This window comes from Trichoplusia ni, chromosome 21, assembly GCF_003590095.1.
Source record: "Trichoplusia ni isolate ovarian cell line Hi5 chromosome 21, tn1, whole genome shotgun sequence".
NCBI lineage: Eukaryota > Metazoa > Arthropoda > Insecta > Lepidoptera > Noctuidae > Trichoplusia > Trichoplusia ni.
The window spans coordinates 1,665,950-1,691,498 of NC_039498.1; the positions used below are offsets into that span (position 1 = coordinate 1,665,950).

At 35.6% G+C, this 25,549-nt stretch overlaps 2 protein-coding genes across 4 annotated transcripts in view; one reads left to right on the forward strand and one right to left on the reverse strand.

Annotated features, from left to right (window-relative positions):
- Positions 1–4,369, reverse strand: part of LOC113504303 (cyclin-T-like) — a 31,192-nt gene extending 26,823 nt beyond the window's left edge. Inside the window, exon 1 of the mRNA XM_026886560.1 lies at positions 3,716–4,369. Coding sequence (XP_026742361.1) covers positions 3,716–3,864 — 149 coding nt within the window. The 5' untranslated portion in view covers positions 3,865–4,369. The remainder of the gene's footprint in view (positions 1–3,715) is intronic.
- LOC113504278 (KAT8 regulatory NSL complex subunit 2) lies at positions 4,144–22,339 on the forward strand. Of its 3 annotated transcripts, none has more exons than XM_026886512.1 (11): positions 4,144–4,226; positions 5,121–5,302; positions 6,503–6,711; positions 7,502–7,615; positions 8,146–8,246; positions 8,873–9,050; positions 9,205–9,368; positions 9,928–10,073; positions 10,757–10,888; positions 11,360–11,491; positions 13,699–22,339. In XM_026886512.1, exons 2-11 carry the CDS (start codon positions 5,141–5,143, stop codon positions 13,813–13,815), a joined length of 1,455 nt encoding a protein of 484 aa, XP_026742313.1. In that variant the 5' UTR covers positions 4,144–4,226; positions 5,121–5,140; the 3' UTR covers positions 13,816–22,339. The 3 variants fall into 3 exon arrangements, with proteins under 3 accessions (XP_026742313.1, XP_026742312.1, XP_026742314.1); XM_026886511.1 differs by lacking the exon at positions 4,144–4,226 and adding an exon at positions 4,582–4,810; XM_026886513.1 differs by lacking the exon at positions 4,144–4,226 and adding an exon at positions 4,793–4,882.
- The last annotated feature ends 3,210 nt before the right edge of the window (positions 22,340–25,549 follow it).

Consider the following 25,549-nt stretch of genomic DNA (forward strand, 5'->3'; position numbering starts at 1 on the left):
CAATTCAGATGTTTGGATTGAGGAGCCACATTCACAGTTACATAACTTTAGACATATTATACTACCAATTTCAGAATTCGGTCTACAAAATTATTTACTTTCCTACTAAATAAGGGGGCGAGCTTCCTTTTTAAATCGAAAGTGGCTCCTCAATCCATACGGACATCACATTTAATACTGAGCTGTAGATTATGAAGTATATTTAGGGGGGGGGGGGGAATTATATTTATATGTACATCATGTGACCCCAACATGGTTCTAAGTTGTGATCCTTATGCAGAGAAGAGAGTTATTATTATAAGCCTACCATTTTTTTTTTATCCTTGATACAAAATCACACAAGTCTTTTCATGTAACTTGCAGGCATTATTGCATTTGCCGATCTAAAAACACAATGACTCATGTTTCCTATAACTGATTACATGTTGGTCATAAAAATACAATAGCTAGACGTTTGTGAAAAATTATCTAATGACTCATATTTAAGTACATTTTTATGATCTGTGTTTGCACATGTGTTTTATGAAATTATTACTTGGTTACTTACTCACTTAGTAGAGTTATTTAATCTTTTACAATGTTTTAATTGGCATTCATGTGGTAGTTTTATATTTAATCTTATGGTGAATATCCTAAGGCATCTAGCATGTACACAGGATGACGGTCTACATATCATGCCATGGTGCAACCATTTACCATACCAGTCACTTTTTGGGATGGAAACAAGTTAAATCTACCATAAACTCAAAAGAAGAAGACCTGTGATCATCTTAAATAACCTATCTTTGCAAATTTTAAGCAAATACATTAACTTAAGCATTTTAAGTTAGTCCTCAAGCGACAATCTTGGATCTGTCACCATCGGAGGCTTAATCAGTGTACTAGTAACATTGTATTATGTTAATCTATACAAATGCGCAAGTTATGACGTCATTACTAAAGCACTTAGTTGATAGTGCATTTACTTATCATAAGATTATTACATGGCAGCCTACCACCAGGTCTCAAAGCTATCAGTATGGTTGAGAGAAAGAGATGGTTCTCTGTGTTGTAATGTGTTCTGTCACACTTCCACGATGTAAATAATTATTACTGTCAGACATGTTGGTAGGTGCTCAGGTCAGCCACCTTTCTATCAAGATTATATTTATTGATTTTATCTTAAACTTGAGTGATGTGTGTTGTGTGATTAACTATGTAAATACCTAGTTTAATAGGTGCTGGTGAAAATTATTCATACATATTAATTAGTGTAAATGATACATTTAATGTTGCACATTTAGGTATAATGACATTAATGTTACCATTGTAAATATTTCATTGTCATCAATTATTGAAAATTGATGGTTTATGCTATGTATACCTTGCATAACAGTTTTCTTTTTGTAAATTTTAACTTTAGTATTGACTGCTGTCTTAACATTAATTACTAAGCCTATCATTGGAATAAATATTTTTAGGCATCTCAGACAATTTAATAATTTTCATTCAATATAATTATGATAACAACATCCTAAAAAGTTAAATATATTGTTAATCAATTTCCTATTGTATCAATTCTATTCATATCAAAACATACCATCATCAGATAACTTCTTATCACCTACTATTAGCCAAACATTTGAGTTTTAGCTACTTTGTCAGATAAGATAACACTTTTGACTCCTAGTCTGTGTATAAAAGTGAATATAATTGTCTGAATACTTACAAAACAATGAGTTTATTGATTTTATGAAAAATAGTAACTAAGGATAGTTTTCATCAACATGCGCAAGACATTTATTTATTGCCAATGTTGTCCCTAATCCCAAATTCACTGTTAGACAGAATTGTAAATTCAAACTTGAGACAGCAGGTATTAGATACTAAAATACCAAAACAGATATAACTCGAACCATATTATACACACAAAACTACCAGAACATAATGCCATTAACAATATAACTGTAAAAGCCTAGAAAACATACTACCACCATCTAAACCATTAAATTATCATGATTCAGTTAAAGTCTCTCATTGAAATTTGTTAAGAAGGTCAGTTTCAATCTTTGATGGCCAGCATTGCCTTGACATTCATGCAAGGTTCTTCAAACAATTTAATTTGTTATTTCTTTAGCTACTAGTTTCACTATTATGTAAGTTGAGTATTGATTTTGTGAGTAATTGTTTGATATTGAATAATGTGGTATTTTATTAATTACTTTTTAAGTCAAGGGTAGAACTTAGCTAACTTTTTTTTAAATCTGACTGGCAAAGGTCTAAATCTCTTATTATACTTATACTCTAGCTGACATGCGTTGCAAATCAATACTTATTGAAATTACCACAGTAACTTAGTTTGTGTAGGCTGAATGTAAGTAATTAATAAAATTATTTTGACCTCGAGTTGTTGCCCACGAACTACAATTATAAAGACAGATAATATTTATAGAATACAAATAACCAGCCTTTTAAATAGATCCGGAAGTCTATGTAGGGTTCAGCCTTAATGCATCTTAGTATTGTAGTATACATTTGAATTTTTCGATACACAGTGAGCAAAAAGTTTTAATACTTCATGAATAAATTCAAAACCTCCTTGATGAGGTTTTCAGCGAAAGTATGGGTAAGTAAGGGTGATGGTTATGGTTATGGTTAAGCAATAATTTTTTGAAGAAAATGATCACTTGTTGCAAGATTTAAGAGACAGAATGAGAGCAATATCATTATTCGAACATACTTTCATTACGAGCATGGCATGGGCATATTTTGAACCATAAATTCATGTTAGTTAGTGCGATAACATCTTTGACTCTGAGATAACCATAGATTGCAATGTGACATTGTTATTCAAACTATTTTGTAAGGATCTAAACTAGAGATATGAGGAGTATTATTGTTGTTCTGTTTTTAGAATTCTACCTTAGATAACACATGCCAGATACTCTTTTGAATTTACAGGGAAAAAACAAACTTGTTTTGCTGCATTTTAGACAAGAAATAACTCATTGTGTATTAATAAACGTAAGTTTTCCTTATGGTCAGGATTTTTGATTCAACGGAGAGCTGTGTTTAATTTTCAATACTATTAGGTGATCAAAGATAGTTTTTACGTCATTTATATGAACAAAAGCAAAAGAAGTTACGTTTGTTATCTATGTTTATAACGTGCCAGTACCAGGAAAACATGATAAGGTGAAGATCACGAACAATTTACGTAGAAATGCGCGCGTCGCGCGTGTTCAATGAAAAATCGTTTGTATCGAGTAAATTTAGCTCGGGCATGCAGGTCGATCACTCGCTCTCATGCCCTACGTCACACGCGCAAGCGTCCCGTCGATTCACAGCTGTAAGATCAGTGACCTCGAGAAAAAACCACGCTATCATGCGTGACCCTAACCTAAATACAAACATTTTACACATTTCAGGTCCTTTCATACATATTATAACTGTCTTACCTCTAGAAAACGGGCCGTTACTCACTGTCAGGCGGGAAATCCCACATTACCGAGCGAAAGTGGCCGCAATGACGCCGCGGGCCACTGTCGAGGTTTCGTCATCATTTCACTATATTTCACCGTCACAACACACTTTATATACTTCTTTATGCATTTTAACGCATGCTAACGATAATTACATAAATAAAAACACATTTCGTTAGCGTGTTTTACGCACTCTAAGCACATGACTCGACAAAAACATTGAACTGAAAACACCACATTTTGAAAAAGGATACACTTGAAGCCTCTGTCCCATATCCTGTATTAAATTTGCGGCCTGCTGCCGATATGCTAATTCTTTATCTGCATCTAAACCGCATTTTCTGCTTGGAGAATTCACTAATTGTTCTTTTGTAAAATACCATTTTTCTTGCCCTCCAGCCATTGAACGGATGTTCCGACTGCGCGCGAGAAAGCACGACGGAGAGCAGAGCTCCGTCTAAGTGCGTGAGTGGGAAAGGGATAGCGCTATGACAGCGGCGACCGGACGTAGACCACGTTAACATTTGAGAGATTTAAAACTAATAATTTAACATTTTGAATGTACACCACTGATATTTATCACTAAATACAAACTAAAAATTATATAAGTTTTTTGAAAACTACTAATAAAATAAATAACGTTTGTGAAAATTTTGTCCCAACTTAAATTCTTGATAGGTATTCTCAATCGGACGCCATTGTAAAACTTGGTGGTTAACGTAGTGAGGTCTCCGGCGGCAGATTGTTGATCTGCAACAATCACAGGTATGTTTCACTTTATCACTATGTTTCAATCTGTAGTGTAGACATTTCTCCTTCATTCGTGCATATTTTTGTAGTAATTCCTTAACTTTTTAACGATATTATACAACTTTAAAATTACGGACCTAAATACTCTGTCACACCGTGCAAATGGCCGACCCACCACTGTTTACAATACACTTTACTATTTCTTTGGTGGAAAAACATTAGTTTATGACTGACATCAGTGCTAATCACCCCATAATTAAAGAATTATTTTTCTAAGGATTATAGTGTCATTAATATTCTCTAAATGTAAGCTTTAAAATAATAAGAAATGTTATTGACAATGTGCTGTTGCGTAGATGAAGTAGAATTTTCGCGGCTACGTGGAATGGCTCGATTGCGATTGCGACTAAACGAAAAAACCTTTCTTTCTGACCTACTTACGTAATAGTACAGTGATTCGTTTATATTTATTGTTGTTGATTTGTTATGTATTAATTTTATATTGATATTTAGTTTATAACTGATCTTAGTAAACATGTTTTCGTTTAGAAGTGAAAATTCCAATCAGCTGCATGCTCATAACATAAGGATTACTGAACGTGAGTTCCGTGTATTGATCATTTAGAAGTATTGATTTTCCATCCATCATTTCATCCATCTTCCTGTATGAGGTGACTATTAATTTCGCGCATAAATTTCTTTTTAAACTAGAATTAAATTAAACGTAACATTCAACAGTGCTTTCATTCTAAATTCAAATGTAAACAAAGTGCATTGCGCCATTATTCTAATTCGGAGTGCGTTAAAAACATGCCATTGAACAAAAATAATTAGACTCATTAATTAACGAAACATAATCATACATCTACAAAATACAATAAATATTTTCATGTTTTATTTTGTTTATAGTCAATCCATCATCATCCGCCATGTCACAACCGCCGCGCAATGTTATCCACCTGCCGAAGGTCAGGATGTTGAGTCGCGGAGGCCGTATATCATCAGGCCTTCGGATCACGAACGTCAAGTCCATCAGACCACCAGATCCTGACGCGGTAAAGAAACAAGAAGAGGACAAGCTTAGAGCCCAGGTATTTATTTTTATTTACAAGCAAAGTGCGTATATATTTGATTTTCGCCTGTTCTTTTTTTGTTGTCATTTTTAATTATGCCAGTATTATTTGACTATCCTATTGGATGTGGTTTGGGCGGTTCATGACCCAGATTTAGCGAAATATTACTATTTTAAGAAAATGTGTATTGATCACAATGCTACATCGCTGTGGGCGATTTTGGATGCTATCTTTTTGTCATGTTAAGTTAAGAAGGTACATCAAACTTTAATAAAGCAACATTGGTTTTTATTTGCCTGTATTGGTGATTGAACTGGCACCCTTGTGCATACATGCCTACTTTTACCCCATCAAAATACCCTGTAGTGAATGTGAGGTATTCACAATGTCCTACTACAGGGCATAAGCGGCTAGTTAAAAGTCATGGTTTCTGGAAATTATTAACTTTATAATATAATATGCTATGTTATCATGCAAATGAATTAACAGTAACAAATGAGTCTTACAAAACTCTCTTTGACCAATAGAATTTAGAATTCAACCTAAAACCAACCAAGTCCATTATTTATAATTGATAATGAATTAATGGAAATTGGATTAAATTTGGTTCTATTCATATTCTCCTAAGCAGTTTGCCAACACAATAATTTTAAATTCATTGTATTGACAGTGAGTGTTCTTGTTCTGCCCCATACTGAATTGTTTGAAATGAAATGTCTAAAAGGGGTCCACATTTTACTAGACACATCTTTATGTCAAGAGTGTAAGAGGGAACAGACACAATATTCCACAGAGCCATGTTCTCTCAAACTAAGCGAAGCTTGTTACTGGTGATGGGTTCGCTTTTCCGCACGTAGGCTCCAAGTCGGCCCATAGCGCGCCAGCGCCAGAATCAACTAAAGAAATACTTCAGCCATTGAATATATGAGTAAAATTAGCTGTTGCCCGCGACTTCGTCTCCGTGGGTAGAAGATATAAGTTATGATTTATACCTGCCCTGTTTTTTTCACATTCTCCATTGTATCTGCGCTCCTATTAGTCGCAGCGTGATGGTTTATAAGCCTAAAGCCTTCCTCGATTAATGGTCTATTCAACACAAAAAGAATTTTTCAATTTGGACCAGTAGTTCCTGAGATTAGCTTGTTCAAACAAACAAACTCTTATCCTTTATATATTAGTATAGAGTATAGATAATAACATTATAATCTTCTTTCCCAGCTCCAAAAAGAGATAGTCTCTCGTTCCCGGGCCTGTGCATACAAGAGCTACGAGTGTTCGCTCCCAGTGGTGTCTGGCAGACAGTACTGTTACCGGCACATCACCAAGGACCCGACTGCACCCTACCGCCAGTGTGCTCACTCTTATAGCAATGGAGAAAGATGTCCAATGCCAGCGCCCGATGATAACAGAGATCATCGCGATTTGGGGTAAATATAATATATGTACTTCAATAATTCTTTGACGACCTCCGTGGTCGAGTGGCGTACGCACCGGTTTCAAGGTGTCGCTAGCTCTGAGGTCCCGGGTTCGATCCCCGGTCGGGTCAATGTAAAAATTCACATTTCTACATTGTCTCGGGTCTGGGTGTTTGTGGTACCTTCGTTGTATCTGAATTCCATAACACAAGTGCTTCAGCAACTTACTTTGGGTTCAGAACAATGTATGTGATGTTGTCCGCATTTATTTATTTATTTCAATAATACCAATGAGATGATAGTATCTTCATTGATACTACTAAGGGCCCAAAGAATTGTAGTTAAGGTAATTACTGCACATAATTTGTTGCATATAACATCTCTGAAGATATATCTGTGGTTTTATAATACTTTCCGTTCACTCTGAAGGGTTGATGGTGTAGAAACGAAAAAAGAACCTTTTGGTTTTGCCTTGGATCCGGAAAACATGTCAGAACCAATATATTTGTAACTTGCATACAATCCACATTGTATTTAAACACATGTTTATGCAAATAAATGTATCTTTATCGTTACCTAAATTCAAACCTGATATTAAGGGAACTATGAAACATCAAGACTAGGCGTAAATTGTTTCACTACTGCAACAGTCTTTCTTGAAGAGTGCTGAGCTATTCGCTCCCCTCTCTATTAATCATCGTGTTACTGATGACGGGCTCCCTTTTCCGCACGTAGGCTCCAAGTCGGCCCATTGTGCGTCTAGTCCGTGTGTTATATACCAACGTGTGTGTTGACGTCCCAGGTTGTGTTTCGAGCACGCGCGCGCGGCGCAGCACGCCCGCCAGCGCGCCGCCGCGCCGCCGCCGCCCGTCAGGACCACCGAGACGCTGCTCAACGAACTGCAGCACTATGTCAAGTATGTATTATTATACATTTGTTTAGGTGATTAAGAAAAATTTAGTAAAATTGTGAGATGACGTCAGATAGAAAGGTATGGAAGAAGACAAGCTACCAACCGGAAGCTTGGATTTTGCAACACAACTTCGAACTTGTTTGAATGACAAAAAAGGAAAGTGAGTGTATAAAAACGTGCTGAAATTGGGATAAGGGCAGGGGAATGAAATGAAAAAAAAGACAAAGATTTTTTGACAAAAACATACCAACTTTTGCTAAAACACTACAAAAAAAAATTAAAAGCAAATATTTTAAATTACAAAATCAAATATACCTGCCACTGAAATACAAATACAGTGAGATATAAAAATTACAACTCGACTGTCATAGGCTTAGTTATTTAAATCTTATTTAATTTTATTTTTTTATCAATCACTATATGGGCCATACATGTGAGCATTTCCCGTACAAAATTATCTTTTGAAACACGAACACTCACACCTACGAGCATCGTCAATCCAATCGTAGTTACAATTTCGTACATTTCTGCAGGCCGGAGCGTCCTCGTACGACATCATGCGCCTCCTCAGTTTCCGTCGTCAGCGACCCAGCTGAACAGGAACCGGTCACACCGGAGGCAGTTGATCCATTCAGTGAGTACCTCCATATCTTTAGATTAATGCCTCATTGTCCATTCAGATAATGCGAGAAATATCGTGCTAGTTGTAATACATTGTGATGCCGCGAAGCTCGGGTATCTAAGGTGACATGCAATCGCCAGCAATGTGTAACACCATGTACGATATTTCTTGCACCGTCTCTATGGGCCTTATGGCGATGGTAAGAATATCGAATGAGTATTTAATACATTGTAAAGCTACACAGGTCTGGTGTCTAATCGCCGGTATATAACTGCACGGCCAGCCGAGTGGTTGGTGTCACCACGCCAAACCTACTGTGCACGACGTGACTCGGGTTCGATCCCGCGTAGGACAAGTATTTTTGTGATCGACGAATGCTTGTCCCTGAGTCAGGATGTGAATGTTATGTGTAGCGACATAAGGATTAAAATACTTAATTCAGGAGTCGCTTACTTAATTCGCATTATATTTCATCCATTCCTGCTGTATAAGAACTGTAGCTTCAGTAATATATTGGAATCAATGTAGGATACGGATAGTCGAGTGGATATAGGTCACCACGCCAAAGGCAACGCACGTGAGGTGCCGCGGTTTCGATCCTTATCTAAAAAACTAACGATGTGTCCTACTTCGAACAGAACAAATCGACGCGACGGAAGTGAACTCGGCTTACTACACGTCCATGATGGAGTACGCGAGCTGCAGCGACAGCGACGGCGAGAGCGTGACGCTGGGCCCCGGCGGGGACTGCCGCGCCGCTGAACACGAGGACCTGTCCGACGCGGAGGACGCGCCCTGCGAGGAGCTGCCGCTGTGGTACGACGATAATTATATGTAGTCATTTTAATTGTTTCGCATTGTACTACTAGACTTGTCTCCACCTGCTATATCTTTACCAGCTTAACAGTCATCCTACTCTATATTTTCTCCAGATTCTATATCATAAATTCAATACTAATTAAATTTTCAGGAAAGCGGGAGTATATACGGCTGAAGAAGCTGTTACGGAGGCCAAGACCTGTCTCCGGTTGCTGCAATCTGCTTACCTTCGGCAGATGGACCGCTTTCGAGTGTTACTGCAGACAGCCAAGCTTAAGCATAATAGAGACTTGAAAGCGGAGAAGGAGCAGTACTGTGAGTAGTTTTTGGAATCGAAATTGGAGTTCGGATTCTCTAACACCTTTTAAAATTGAATCAGATAAATGGCGGATGAGATCTAAGACTAGTGGCTCACCACCCTCTCAAAGAGTCTAAATTTAGTGTAAACATCTGTAAGGTGAAATAAATACTTAGAATCCATGATTGTCTGCATTTCTTTATATTGGCTAGATTTTTAATCATATCTAGGTAGATTTTTAGTATATTTTCTTACAAAATCTCAAAGCAGAACAAGTTTCAAGGTAGGGATTGCCAACCCCTTCAGATGACCATCTCAGTTCCACTATTTATTGAGTACTTATAACACCTTAATCCATCAAAATTGTGGAAACATCAAAACAAAATTTAACATTAAATATCTGTCATTTGGTCTAGTAGTTTCTTCATGAAGTTGGTTGTATGTCTTTGTTAGACTAAATATTAATACCAAAGATAAAACATCCAAATATTATTAGTTCTACTGCCACTAGCTTTCAGTCTAATCTAATCAGTCCAATATCAATTTATAAATATTAAACCCATGTTTCACTTCCAGGCAGCATCAACACCCAAGCCCACAGTGGTCCCCTCACTCTGCGTGAGCGGCGACAGTTACGCAAGCTGAGAGCGTACGCGAGTTATCACAAGAAGTTCGGTGTTGAAGCTGTGTTGGCGAGGAAAGTACACCACAAGAGGGCGCTGGTATGTATTGAAAGGATAGATTTTATCTTAAGAGCATATGATTAGGGTTTATAAAATTGAGTTTTTTTGGGCTTCTGTCGCTCGCGCGTTTTGTAAGCCTGGATGTCGGGTACAGCTGCAATGTAATGTAGCCTTAGTCGCTGTCTCAATGAGCGAGAGAATCGGGCTTAGTTCACCCTCATATCGTCAGAGAATCTTCACAAACGAACGCGGTAATTATCGTCGGTATCCCACCGTTTCTTGACGACGTGTTTAAAAAGCTTGTCGAAATGTCCCAGTTTAACGAAGCTGAAATGACACTGCGTTCGATAGCGAGCCTGCCGCGCTCTCTTTTCGAGAGCGGCACAAGCACCCACCGCGCTCGCTGCTAGTCGTGACGGAGTTATCGACGATGTAATGATGTTTAGCGCGCTCGTTGTTACGTCGCATCGGTTGCGACGGCCCTAGAAATACGTCGTACGAAGATAATATCGCCGCGATTCTCTCGCTCATTAAGACAGCGCCTGTGTTAAACCGATGTGTCAGCCACCTCTTTCAAAAATTTTGATGAAAAAAGGAAAAGATGATAAATATGCACCCTTATAAACACACTTACATACTTTGTAAACTATAATATTATAGTGATTTTATCTGGGAAAATAATTTTTGACGATGATATCTAATCGTGTCCCCCCCTCCCCCAGCTGTCGGGCGGGCGGGCGGCGCGCGCCCCCCCCGGGCGCTGCAGCTTCGCGGAGGGCGGCGTGCGCTGCGCGCTGCTCGTGCTGCCCGCCGCCAGGCACTGCCAGCGGCACATCCTGCACGACCCGCAACAGGTGCCTGTCCATACTTGTAGTGGCGCCTAATGTGCTTAAACATAGACGCGCCTATCACAGATCCACTGGCCTAACCTTTTCCCAACTGTGTTGGGGTCGGCTTCCAGTCTAACCGGATCCAGCCGTGTTCTACCAGGTTCGCCAGTGTTCTACAAGGAGCGACTTCCTATCTGACCTCCTCAACCCAGTTACCTGGGCAACACGATACCCCTTGGTTAGACTGGTTGTCAGACTTTCAAACTTCTGACTACCTCTAACAACCGTCAAAGATGTAAAAAAAAAGCAGCCGGCACCCACAATTTTAAGTGCCTTCCGAAACACGGAGGAACTCGTTATGACAAAAACTATCACCCATCTACGGACCAACCGCGTCAAGCGTAGCCTAACCTGTGATCAACTACACTTATGCGGTTATAGCTTAGCCACGAGCTCCTCCTAGCACCATGTTGTAATGTGGCCTCCCTCCCGCAGGTGTTGTTCGCGGCGTGTGGCGACTCCCGCGGCCCGTGGTCGTGTCGCGAGCCGCAGCCGCGCCTGCCGCTGCCGTCCGCCGCCTGCCGCTACCACACCGACCCGCCGCTCATGACTGTCTTCACGCTCAAGGTACACTAACTACCACTTACTAATCACCTAAATAATGTTAACTGTTTAACGGTTGACGTACAATCTGGTGTCAGAGAGTACTCGTAGGCGGCGTTTGCCAACCTAACAATCATAGATCTAAACTGTATAGGATATATAGGATAACATATCGAGGTCCACAGCTGGACACAGGCTTCCCTTTAAAAGAGTTGATAAATTCATTTTAAAAGCCACTTATGAATCAAATCCTTTGCGATTTTAATATCCAAGCAACAACCGGCTTACAAGTATGTAGATTACGATTATAATACATAAACTTACGCATAAGTAGTAACTATTTCTAAAAAGTTTGGAAATTATTTCTTCCTAAAATTAAGCAGGCATTGATCTATTTATAATGTAATATTTTGTCCATGCTGCGAAACTAAGAACATCACGTTTTCGAAGGGCAAGGTAAGGTCTAATATTAATTTTATAAATGTGACTACATTGCTGATTATAAATACAAGCCCGTTAGCAAGAGGCAGCCCATATCTCCGAACCACTACAACTTTATCCTCCACGCGATTAGTGTGCCTACCACACGTAAATACTTACAGAAAATTTATCTGGTGCATGCTTTTCGCAAAAAAAAGGCTGACCAAAAACGTGGGTAGCACAGGGCTTTACCGTAACAGGACACTAAAGCCAAATATCGTCGTAGTAAAAGATTGTACAAGCCAGGTACAAGCATAGGGTAACCATTTGTAAAGTTTGGCAACCTCAAAACGCGTGAAATCCCTGAACCCTTTAGAGCCCAGAACACGGGCATGACAACAGTGCTAGTCGGTTGATCGGTGTAAGTTTTTATTTGAACTCGCACTACAAACGACGCCCGCCCAAATACCCACTAAACTAAGACAAATCCGGACCAATGGTGACCTTGTAAAATAATGGCAATCCAAAACCATTAAGCCAAATCAATATTTTAGTTGTCTACACTCGTTCTCCCGCGCAGGATTGTTGTACTTCGTTCACCTGTTGGTCTAGTGGTTAGTGACCCTGACTGCAATGCCGGAGGTCGTGGGTTCGATTCCCACCCAGGACAAATGTTTGTGTGATGAGCACGATCATTTGTTCTGTGTCTGGGTGTAATTTATCTATAATATGTATGTATTTAGAACTATATAAGTATGTTTATCAGTTGTCTAGTACTCATAACACAAGCTCTGCTTAATTTGAGACTAGATGGCGTTGCGTGAATGTTGTCCAATACCCGAATGTATAGAGGTGACAGGTCAAATTCACACATATTTCAACGTTTTCTATTTCTATTGACTAAACACTAAACAGTAGTAAAAATGTCTCTTGACTAAAGGGACTTTTACAGAGATTTTAGTTGCATCAATCATGGGTATACTTATAGAGGTATTCTATGTCACACATGTTTCAACGTTTTCTATTTTACGTAAAAAATAGTAAAAATGTCATGACTAAAGGGGCTTTCAATCAGATTTTAGTTGCATCAATTTCTAAGGGTATATAGAGCTATTCCATGGTACGGTATTTTACTCATAAGTGTTTTAAATAATCGACAGCATGGCAATGTTAGTTCGTAAATCAATTTTGAATTTAATGCTTTTAATAATGTCTTATTTTGCTAACTTACGTTAAGTATTTCAATGTTAGTAACATTCATTGTAATTTATAATTTAAGTATAATATATGTCGTATTATTATTGTTATTTAGATGGTCAATGTCACTTTGTTGTTGTTAACAATGTTATTCTCTAATTCAATGTTCTATTCCTCAGTATATTGATACTTTTAAACTATGTGCTACAAAAATTGGTTGTTTATTCTCTAAATTAGCTGTGAACTTCTTAAAATATGTAATGTTATGTTTATGTTCTGTCTGCATGGCTTGTGGTGTCTTTTATTGTATATATCTTAAATGAGTCCATATAATAAGTTATTATGTGAGTAATCACTTTACCAGGTTAAGCAAAACATCATTACGCTAAACCTCAAGGCATTACTATTAATGCTGAATGCTCTACTTGTTTAGTATAGTTCCTTTTCGGACTGAGCATATTTATATCTTCCTTAAATTTAAATATCGTGAATTTACAAATACCTTTACAATAGTGACTATGTTTTAAATTGAACCAAAGTTCAATATACTCATAAACAATCATATAGTATCATCTAGCCTTAAAACTAAATAAAACACTCTTAAAAATCCACAGAAAGACGACACGGACAGCGATACAGACTCTCACTCAACATCTGACGAGTCTCACATGGATGAGGTTCACTCCGGAGACCAGGAGCCGGAACCTGTCATGGAAACTGCATTCGACTGACACATGGCCAGCTTGGGCATGGCGCACGGTTGCTATGACGACGACCTGGACGGCTATGACAGTCAGATCGATGTGGTGGTGTAAATAGTGCTGAAATAAGTGTCGGAACCCCCTAGGAATGTGTAAAAACTCCTTGGAGATTGTTAAAAGTGTGAACTTAACTCTTCAGTAGATTTGAATTGGCAGTGTAAAGAAAAGTGTGTGGGATCTTTGTAGAAGTGTAAAAACTCTTTTCGATGGTACTGAAAGTGTATTTTAAAAGTTTTGAACCCAATTTGTAAGTGTTATAAACACTTTGGAACAAATTTGAAAGTGTATAAACACTCTAGGCCAGTCTGAAAAGTGAATAAAAATTTCATGCAAGTTTAAAAAGTATAAAAACTGTTTGGTGAAGCTTGAAAGGTGTGCAAAAACAAATTTGGATGGTCTGAAAAGTATTCGGATTGTTTATAGTGTGTGTTTACTCTTCAGCAAGATTTGACAAGTGATTTAACTCTTTGGAACCATATTAATCATTTTGTGGTCAAAGATAAATTATGAAGTGCTTTTGGGGACCTCAAAAAATGTGTTAAAAGACTAAAGACTTCTTGAAATTTGTATAAATAAGTGTCAAATTGGTATACAAGTGATACAGTCTGCGATAAACTGTATATTGTAACTACTATTTATGACTATATTAGTGATGAGAATATTGCAAGTCTTTAAAAAGGACTAAGGACACTGGTATCATGCCATTTTGGTTTTTCAGTGCAAGTGTGTATCTTGGACTTCTTGAAATATAAAATTTGTTAGTATGAGCATTTAGCAACTCGTAACAGCACTTCTTTTCACTCAAATGCATTAAATAGGACTTCTTGAAATACAATTAATGGACCTTCATATAGGATCAATATTGTTTAGCCAATGTAAGTGTATCAGACAATGGACCTCTTGATATATAGTGTTAATATTATGCAGACCTTCGAATTGTGTGGTAAAGACAGTTAAAACTAAAGAAATGTTAAACACTCAGGTCATATGTATATCAGTGATTATGTCCATTTGTAAGTGATATAGACACTTGAAGGAACATAAAACTGTGACTTGAAATTCTGGAAATGTAGTGAAAACTTAACTTAAACTTTAGTGAACTGGTGAAAATTCAGTCAAAAACATCCGTGTCAGTGTTTATGTCTTGTTGTAAGTGGTTTTGACACTTAAAGGAACATAAAAGTGACTTGAATCTAGCCTAAAATAGTGAAACAGTTCAGTTAAAAAATACTATGGACTCGCTGGATTTTATTTGAAAGAACATCTGTGGCATTATTTATAAGTTTTTATTTATATTGATTATCATTATTTATAAGTTTTTATTATAATAGTTAATTTGAATTTTAACTGGTTGACATTCTGTCAAAAATATCTGTGTCAGTGTTTATGTCTGTTTGTAAGTGGTATTGACACTTGAAGGAACATAAAACTGTGACTTGAAATTCTTGAAACATGGTAAAACATACGAGTTTCTTTATTTGTGAACTGGTAAACATTCAGACCAAAAACTAAAAATGCGTTGAGTCAGTGATATTGACACTTAAATGTGTGTTGAAAAGTGATTCAAACTCGAATATATAGAAAAATAGTTGAGTTAAACTTTTGTGAACAGTGTTTATGTCTGATTGTAAGTGGTACGGACACTCAAAGAACATAAAATGTGGCATGAACTTCTTGAAGTTTAGTGAAATAATGATTTAAAATTGTTAAGAACTGTAACACATCAAAATTAAGAAAAAACTATAAAATTTGTGATTTCTAAGACATTTATACATAATACCTCCTTAACCATCACACCATCAAAATTGGATGTCTTATTATACAGGACCAGTTTTGACACTAGTGTTGAACCATTATAGTGCAAGTGTACTTGACTTCGGATCTCTAGAAATGTAGGCATTAAATAACATAAGAATTGCTATTAATATAGAAAATGGACAGACCAGCATGTAGGATCAAATTTGTGTAGCCAATGTAAGTGTATCTGACAATGGACCTCTTGAAATTTAGTGTTAATATTATGCAGACATTGTTTAGATTGTGTTGTATCAACAAATAAACCTTTAAAACTGTTAAACCTTCAGGTCATATGTATATCAGTGATTATGTCCATTTGTAAGTGATATAGACACTGAACATAAATCTGTGACTTGAAATTCTCGAAATGTAGTGAAATAGTTAAGTTAAACTTTTGTAAACTTTTAAACATACAGTCGAAAGTACCTGTGTCAGTGTTTATGTCTGTTTGTAAGTGGTATTGACACTTAAAGGAACATAAAAGTGTGATATAAACTTCTTAAAATGTAGTGAAATAGTTAAGTTAAAAAATTTTTAACACATTAACATACAGATAATGTCACCTTGCAACTTTTGAAATGTCATTTCATTTCATAACTCTTTATTAACGGGTGAACTTTCAGCATAATTAAAGTGATTCTGATATAAGCGGGATTGATGATGAAAAGAAAAATGTGATGGTCAAAAAATGTCCTGTCAACTGGTTGACTTTCGTTGAAAAAGCTTTGTCAGTGTTTATGTCTGTGTGTAAGTGATATTGACACTTAAAGGAACATAAAAGTGACTTGTGCTTTGTTCAAATGTAGTGAAATGGTAAAATATATCTTTGACATTCATAAGTGGTATGCACGCTTTGATAAAGGATTTGAGTGATTTGGACGTCCTGAAATATTGTGAGGCGTAAATTTTAATCTCTATGAGCTAGTCTTGTCATGTCTGTTTGAAAGTGGTATTGACACTTAAAGGAACATAAATAGTGACTAGCTCTTTTCGAGCAATAGTAAAATAGTATTCTTTCAGAATATATTACAATATTTTGTGTATATTATAAAGGACCTGCATTTAGGACACATTTGTCAAACCATTTTAGTGAACATACCGGACTTAACCTCTTGAAATGTAATATTGCTTAACATAAGAATTTTGCAGTCTTTGTGGTTTATTTCAGTGCTATATGACACTTGACTGTCACTTAAAAGTAACCGGAACTTCTATATCTATAATGAATGGACCAGCATATAGGCTCATTGGTGTTTAGCCAATGTAACTGTACTGGGCCGAAGATATCTTGAAGAGTTCACTTTTTATGTGTTTGACAGAATAATTTGGTTGGATTTAGTGCAATGGACGCTCAAAATTAAGTTTAAAATAGGATTTGGACTTCTTAAAATATAGTGAAATAGTTTTCAAAGGCTTGTGAACTGGTAAACATACAGTCAAATATCCTATGTCAGTGTTTATGTCTTGTTGTAAGTGGTATTGACACTTAAAGGAACGTAAAATGGTGGCAATGACTTCTTGAAAATCAGTGAAATAGTTTTCTTAAACTTTTGTGATCTTTAGAACATGTCTACAAATGCTTGTTTTCATATTCACAATATACGGCAAATGTAGATTGTTTTTCTAAAAAGGACCAGCTAATAGGACACAGGTGTTAAATCATGTAAGTGCAAGTGTACTGGACCTCGAATCTCTCGAAGTTAACATTAAATCAGTTTTAGATAGTTATAAACTGTCAGATGTCAGTCAAATGTATGAATCAGTGTTTATGTCTGTTTGTAAGTGGTATTGACACTTTAAGGAACATAAAAATGGTGACTTGTTGGAGTGAAACAGTTAACTTATAAAATGGGTAACTTTCTGACATTTATAAGTGATATTGACACTTAATGAAAGTTATGTGATTTGGACTTATTGGTATGTGGTAAAATAGTCAAGTTAAAGTGCTGTGAACGAATTAATTTTTATTAAACTAAATCAACAGAATTTTAAGTGGTTCTGACGCTTTAGTTGATCAATTCGTGAACTGGTTGACTTCAAGTTAGCTGTGTCAGGGTTTGTGTCCGTTTGTAAGTGATATTGACACTTAAAGGAACATAAAAGAGTGAATTCAGCTACTTGAAAGTTTCAGCAATTTCTAAGTGGTATTGACGCTTGAAAGTGAGAGTTTGGACTTCTTGAAATTTAGTGCAATAGTTTTAAATAAACAGAATGTTTTCAAAAATGGTGAAATAATTAATGTTTTGTGACCTACTTAACTGTACAAAGAAATTGTATGCATGATATAGTGATTTTAAAGACACTTGTTAAGTTTTAATATAAAAAATATCAGTTTTCTTACTAAAAAAGACCAGCTTAAAGGATCATTGTTGTTTAGCCAATGTAAGTGTACTGAATCATAAACTTTCATTGTAAAATATCTGTTTCAGTGTTTATGTCTGTTTGTAAGTGATATTGACACTTATAGGAACATAAAACTGTGACATGAACTTCATGAAGGATAGTGAAATAGTGAATTTAAGGTTTACCATCATAATATACTTTAAAAGTGTTTTCAGGGACATCTTGAATTCACAATTGAGGATGCCTAAAATAGATATATAAAAAGCACTGAGCTGACTGCATTATGAAAACAATTGAAGTTTATTAGAAAAATTGTGATTAATAAGTTGAACAGTGAATAAAATCTAAATAAGAAAAAGACTTGAAATGTAGTCAAGTAGTTAAAATTTTGTGAACTTCTAAAATAAATCTTACAATAAAAGCTGTCAGTGTTTATGTCTGTTTGTAAGTGATAATGACACTTAAAGGAACATAAAAGTGTGACATGAGCTTCTTGAAATATAGTGAAGTTATTAATTAAAAAAATTGTGTGAAATGTGACATCAACATCTAAATCTCCCCTATCTCACTGTCAACATTACAATTAAATCAATCATATTAGGTACAACTATTAAAACAACTTACATATTCATTAGTGAATACAATTTTTAAACCCAGTGAAATACACAATGCTTTGGGACATCTTAAATTTACGAGTAAATTATTTGGGGATGCCTAAGATGCCACATTCAATAGTGTTTTAGAGTACCTACATATTATCTTTCAAACATTTGGTGATGAAGAACCATTAATGAACTCAGTGATATTCAGTTTCTTTTACATATAAATAATATAAAACAAATATTAAAATAGTGCAATAGTGACGTATTGTGGCAAACTGTTAAAATTATTATTTGTAAGTAATGCAACCGACTAAGTGAGGACTTTAATAAAAAAGAGAAAAAGATTTCCATGGACAACCCATTTGCGAATGTGAATTAATTGTCAAAATTTGCAAGCATTCTTAAGATAATTTATTAGTTATAAAAACTGTTTGCTCTTAAATCCTTATAGTAAATTGTTGTACATATACCTCTGTATATCATTCAATTCTGTGAATCTGTGAAAATGTGCATTTATATTTAATTTCCTTTTTGTATTACCTCTTTAATAACTTTCCGTCTATCAGTATTAAAAAATAAAATAGTGTAATGACAGGATCTTATAATGTAATGTATAGAAATGCAGAACTATGATTACTAGAAGCTAACATTTTTTACTAACTTTTAACTTGTTGATGTATGCACCGAAAAGGCAATAAATGCTTTAATATAAATGCATTATAATATATATTTTGTTATATCATATTGTATATGTGTATGTGTATTGAGGTATTATATTAAAGCACTTGTATTTTGTGTCGACATGTCTGGTGTGTTGAAATTTTGTGTCATGAACTATAAAGGAATTGTTTTTTGAAAAGTGATGGATATGACAAGCAAAAGGTTTTCCGTTGGATGCTAAGAATGTAAAAAAATGATTGTGCTAATTCCGTGTGATTTTAAAACTTGAACCATGTGTACAGTTGTGAAGGATATAGTTATGAAAAATGTTGACTTCTAAACGGTCACTTAAGATAATGTGCACGTAAAGAATGAAACACTTTATTGTGAATGAAATGTTGTATGGAAGATTGGGACAATTATAGTGATCTATAGCTGAAAACTAAATATGTGGAACCATAATTTGTCTGTTTATCCATCTGTATGTACCCATGTTTAAGCGAAATGGTTGGTTTGAAAAATTAATAGTAAATTGAATAACTAATATAAGAAAATAACATCTGTTTAATGCGATATGGACTCATTGATGTTAAAATAACTGCGGATTGGCAAAACGCTGTGTTACAGAAAAGTGTTTCCAGAAATTTCAAGTTTTAAAGAACTTTTCAGCTGTTATAATAACAGTCTTTGATATTCGACGCCTACTCTGATGATCTCCAACTACGCGTTCCTATGTACGAATCTGGACGATTGTAAGACGTTAGTTGAGCAGATAATACAGGCGTCGGCTATTTGAGCCTTGTGTCACCTTGAGTACAAAAAAATGTGAAAGTTTCTATTGTCTGACGGCCAGACTTGGTTCATTGAGGGGATTGTGTTGGACAGTGTGAGCCAAGAGGCTGTATAGTGGATTTCTAACGTGGAATTTTTCGGGAATTTGTGCCTATATGGTAAATGATTTTGTTGTGTATTTAAAATGCGGAATCCAGTTCTGGGTAAGAATATGCTAAAAAATCTTGTCACGTGTGAGTGACTTGTATGGGTTAGAGAGCCAATTTTATCCGTGGCCTGATATAGGTATACTACTCCGAGCGTCAACGCTGACACATTCGCTCGAATTCATTAAACCGACAAGAAAAAGTGAGAGTACTTGTCAAAAAAGAATGTCTTTACCATAGATTTCTCATAGTTTAGGTCCCCTGGGTGTCATTCCCCTTTTGCCTAGTCATTCTGTCATCAGTCCGTAGATCTTAAACTGGCTATCTAGTCCTTAGCGAAACTGATCAATTTGTCATCTGACAACACTTTGTTTTTCTCTAAGTAGATGCATATAATACTGATACAATATAATTATATGTGTTAGACAAGATATCGAATAAGAAATATATCATTGGTGTTTGTCAAATATGTGTTTAGAATAGAAAGATTTTGATAAAGGTCTGGATTTTTGTTGGAAAATGGTTTGAAATAGTAAAAGTTGTGATAAGGGATTCGATTAAATTCAGTAGTATGTCAGAATCTTGTAATAATGTCAGTGTATAATTTCCCATTGCTGGGCACAGGCCTCTATTCATATAGGGAAGACTATAGAGTATTTTATCACCACGCTAGCTCATTTCGGATGAGCGTTTCGAGATTCCAATATATGGAACCAGGTTTACTTCTCTTTAAGACGGTCTATGTCTGGGAGTAATTTAATAAAGTTTATATGACAGAAGACAAGTCACATTGGTTCGGTTGGGATTAAACGCAAGACCATCACGACTTGTGTCTTTATATTGTCAATGCCTTTATTTTTAGTTACTTATTAATGAACTTGATGATTTATCATTGTGAATCACAACTTTATAACTAAACAGCACGAAAAATGTGGACGAGCGATGTACATAATTATTGTGAATTAATAATTAAACGCCTTGAAAAGTTGTGATTATTAGTCTCAATCTATTGTTGGATATAAAATTACCTTTTATAAAGGATCAAAAATGTTGGTTTGTAAATTGAATAAATTGAAACGAATGTTAAGAAAAGTGATATTATGGAGACTGGTTACATTTGATGTTCAATCTACATGTTTGTATAAATAATGTGTGAAATGATGCATCTTCAATGCAGTAACTTACTGGAGAAACAAATACGAAAATTGCATACAACATATAACTTTTTGAACACAGATGTTGCCAACAAAATGTTAAAACGTGTCTTTACCAAAACTAGTTGCAATGTGGATGCACCATAATACATGAAGTTGCCTGAATTCAGGCTTATTTGAAATATAATTAAGCATTATAAGTGTCTATATAAACAGAATTTCATGTTTATGTAGCTGTCAAATATAAGTGTTGCATCAGTTACAAGAATGATATAGTAGTACCACGTTTCTTTGTGATTTTGGATGGCGCAAAATGTGACCAAATACTGGAACTGAAGGGCCGTTGAAATATATACAAGGTTCTGTCAGTTATAGAATCTTAACGCAATGCAATAAGGTCTATGTTGCATTGATATTACTCTAACAAGTTAGTGTTTGGTTGTGATAATCTGCACTAAAGAATTACAGATGGTAATTATAATTCACAGCTTTGTCAAAAAACGAAATACAGATGTCGCCAATGTCGCTAACTGCATACATTTGTTCAAAAAACATGGCGCTACTATATTTTTCGTTGTAAAACAGATCCAGTGTTAATGTTCTATTTAATAATAAGATTATGATTTTGTGATATGAAAATCCAAAGCCAAAATAATTATCTCAATAAATGAATGTCTTTAAATATAATTGTAATATCGGCATCAATGTGCTAATCTTACTGAATCTCAAATTGAACATACAGTTTCATGTATTTAAAACTGCAGTGCACAATCTTTGTAATATACACAATATTATTAAAATCCGAAAAGTACACGATAACCAAGTACTTATTAAAAAAACTTGTATTTTCAATTTAATATTCATAGAAACATAGTTGTCAATATTATAGTAAGTACAAAACAGTATTATGTTAATCTTGCATCTTTTATGAGAATATTGATGTTCCTCAACAATTTTATTGATCTGAATGTTCCAAAAAACAAATAAAATATAGCCAGTATTTTGTTGTTTTATTACCTTCACGTTATTTTGCTTTTCAATATCATTAATCATTTGGCCTAGCCTTTTCCCAACTATGTTGGGGTCGGCTTCCAGTCCAACCGGATCCAGCCGTGTTCTACCAGGTTCGCCAGTGTTCTACAAGGAGCGACTGCCTATCTGACCTCCTCAACCCAGTTACCTGGGCAACACGATACCCCTTGGTTAGACTGGCTGTCAGACCTTTCAAGCTTCTGACTACCTGTAGCGACTGTAAAAAATGTAGGAATAACAGCCTAATTAATACATTTGCTTTTCAATAATGAAGGACTTTATTTTTGGTCCACCTCTACTTATAACAAACAGAAAGGAACTATAAACAAAGGAAAACTTCCTAAGCCCATAGATGTTAATTAGTTACAACAAATTGTCTTACAAAGTTAGACAGCGTTCAGTGTATGGACATAGTATAATTTCTAAACCCTAGACACAGCTAGTCTTTGTATGACCCTAAGAGCTACGTAGTCGTAACTGGTAATAGAAACAGTCTGGGGGGGGGGGGTGTTGAGATTCACATTCATTCTTTATACGTACTTTTTGTATTTTCTCAAGAACAACGAAGTGTTTGGGATATTGTATAATTCTGGTATACCGACACAAGCTATACTTTTTGGGAGGCTCTACACTCAAGTATATTTCGACTAATTAAAAAAATATAATTATAATCTTTGCTCTTAAAGTATATAGCAACCAAGTCGAATGACTGATATGACAGTTAGAGTCTAGAAAGTCTGACAACCAGTCTATGGGGTATCATGATGCTCAGGTAAGTTGATGTTGATGAGGTCAGATGAGGCAGTCGCTCCTAATAATAGTCTGGATATTATGCTAGCCCAATGCGGTGATAGAAGCCACGGTGGTCGATGGCGTGGTGTGTAGTTTGTATAGTTGAGTTATCAGCAGGTTATTGCTCGTATTAAGTTAATAAAATAATCTTGTGTTGAAGTGTAAGATCAGGGACAACAATGCGCGTACGCACATTGCAATAAAAAATAAAATAAACACATGAAACAGAATCGTCGCTTTATTCAGCAATTTCCGGTTGAAAAAAATAATCAACAAAACTACACTGAAATTGTGAACATGACTATTTTTACAAACATTTTTACAGCGATATTGTATAATTGCAGCGCGACGAGTTGTGGGCGTTCGCGTACAAGCTCAATACCAATGCCCAGCGGGCGGGCGCCGCGCTCGACGATACAAAATAATAATATTTACAACAAATGTACGTTTGCATTGTCAGCTCCAAGCAAACAAAGCCAAGGGAAACTATAATGTCTGCCGGGCGAGCGGCCACAACGCGCGCGCCGCCTAAACTAGAATTCAGAACTTATGAGGTACATCATCCTATCCACTTTACTAAGCGTATATTACCGGCCTCAACGACAACATGAGGCCAATCTTTTTTTTTACATTTTTTTCCCAAATTTGCAGCCTTTTTGTACAGTATATGATACTTACTAATTATATATGTATAGACATAGTTAAAACCGTTACATTTTTTTTTGTTGCGAGCTCTTTTCCTTAACAGATCATTTGCGTAATGCGCTGTTATGAAAAACTTCTCGCAATTTTTTTTATAATGGTTGAGACAACAGGACACTTGCGTAACACGACTTGATATAATTTTCGCATAGCTAGATTAAACCCCAATGTTTTTAGTTTACATTAAAAATACACGAAAATTTTTAACATTTTTTTTTGCTTTTTTTCTGCAAAAGTTTCTAATAAGAAGTGAGTTGAATGGACAAAAATGTATTTAAATATTTGTATCCCGAAAAAGAAACTACACTTGAACACTGAGAATGCAAATCTGTTAATGATTGTGATCTGTGAGCGCTGCCCGGGAAGCGTCATCATCATTATCTTGGATCATAGATCTTTACTAATTTACTTGAATCATATCTTGCAACACGCCACACGACGGCCTCCGCCAGCGATCACACACCACAATTTACAATGGTATTGTTCCACATTAAAAATTAACAAAAAAATATTAATTGTTTTATTTCTATCTACCTACATTGTGTCTCTACACGTTTATTTCTAATAATTTGAATGGACACACTCTCCCTAACATACTACAATTATCATACCAATTACGTTTACAGATATTATAAATCGTGTTTTCGGTTTCGTTTATAATTACTTTAAAACATATTGGGTTTTAGAAGGACATCGATAGGCAAAACTGTGTTTTATGGTCCAAATAACTAGTGATACATAAGATTCTAGACAAGAAATCTCCGTCAAAAGTGGTCATTAAACTAACATTTTACATCAGTCATAGTTATAAGCGAAATAATAACTATTATTTCACAATTTTGCCGATCGCATGTCAAGCGGCAAGTATTAAACGATTATGACGCGAACGCAATACAAAATGTATCTAAAAATACGCACTAATATTACAAATTACAGTTTCGGAATCTCACTTCTGTGTCATTTTCAACAATATTACATTAGCCAAGTTGTCAAATCAATACACTAACAAACATTATCGATATACATCCTGCTTCCTTAGCCAAGACGCATTTTAACAATTTAGACAGCATTCAAATGTATGAAATTGACATATCTAAGTCACATGACAAATTAAGTCAAGATCATACATTTCTTGTTTAAAATAGTACAAATGACTCTAGAACAAGGACGCAGTAACTTATTAAAGTACAATAAAGCCTTAAAATTGAACTTTATTACAAAGTAGCATGTTTGATATTAGTTTGACAACACTTAGGCGTATAATTTACAATTTTGGGTTCCGTTTCATACATACGGAACCTCCAGATATATTTTACAAGCGCACACATAGCGCGTCAAATGTTTTAGACGGCAGTCACCGCCGTTTTGTTTCGAAATCGTGAATTACCCTCAATACTGAAAGGAAACTCAACTTTAGGTTGTACATAGGGTATTATAAGCTACATTACTTAAGTGATAGATAGCGTGAGAGTTAACGGCGCCTTAAGATTGAGTTTCGTTTCAGTATTTGGTCATTATACTCATAGTTGTACATTTATATGATAATGGTTCAGCGTGTTTACTTTAAATTCTCAAAGCTTTTGTGAAAGCGAGACGGCGCTATAAGTTAGTGTGATGCGTTTTCTCGCTTCCACATCAACAATTCTGCTTTCTAAGTCATAATATAAGCGAATATAGGTCTTCT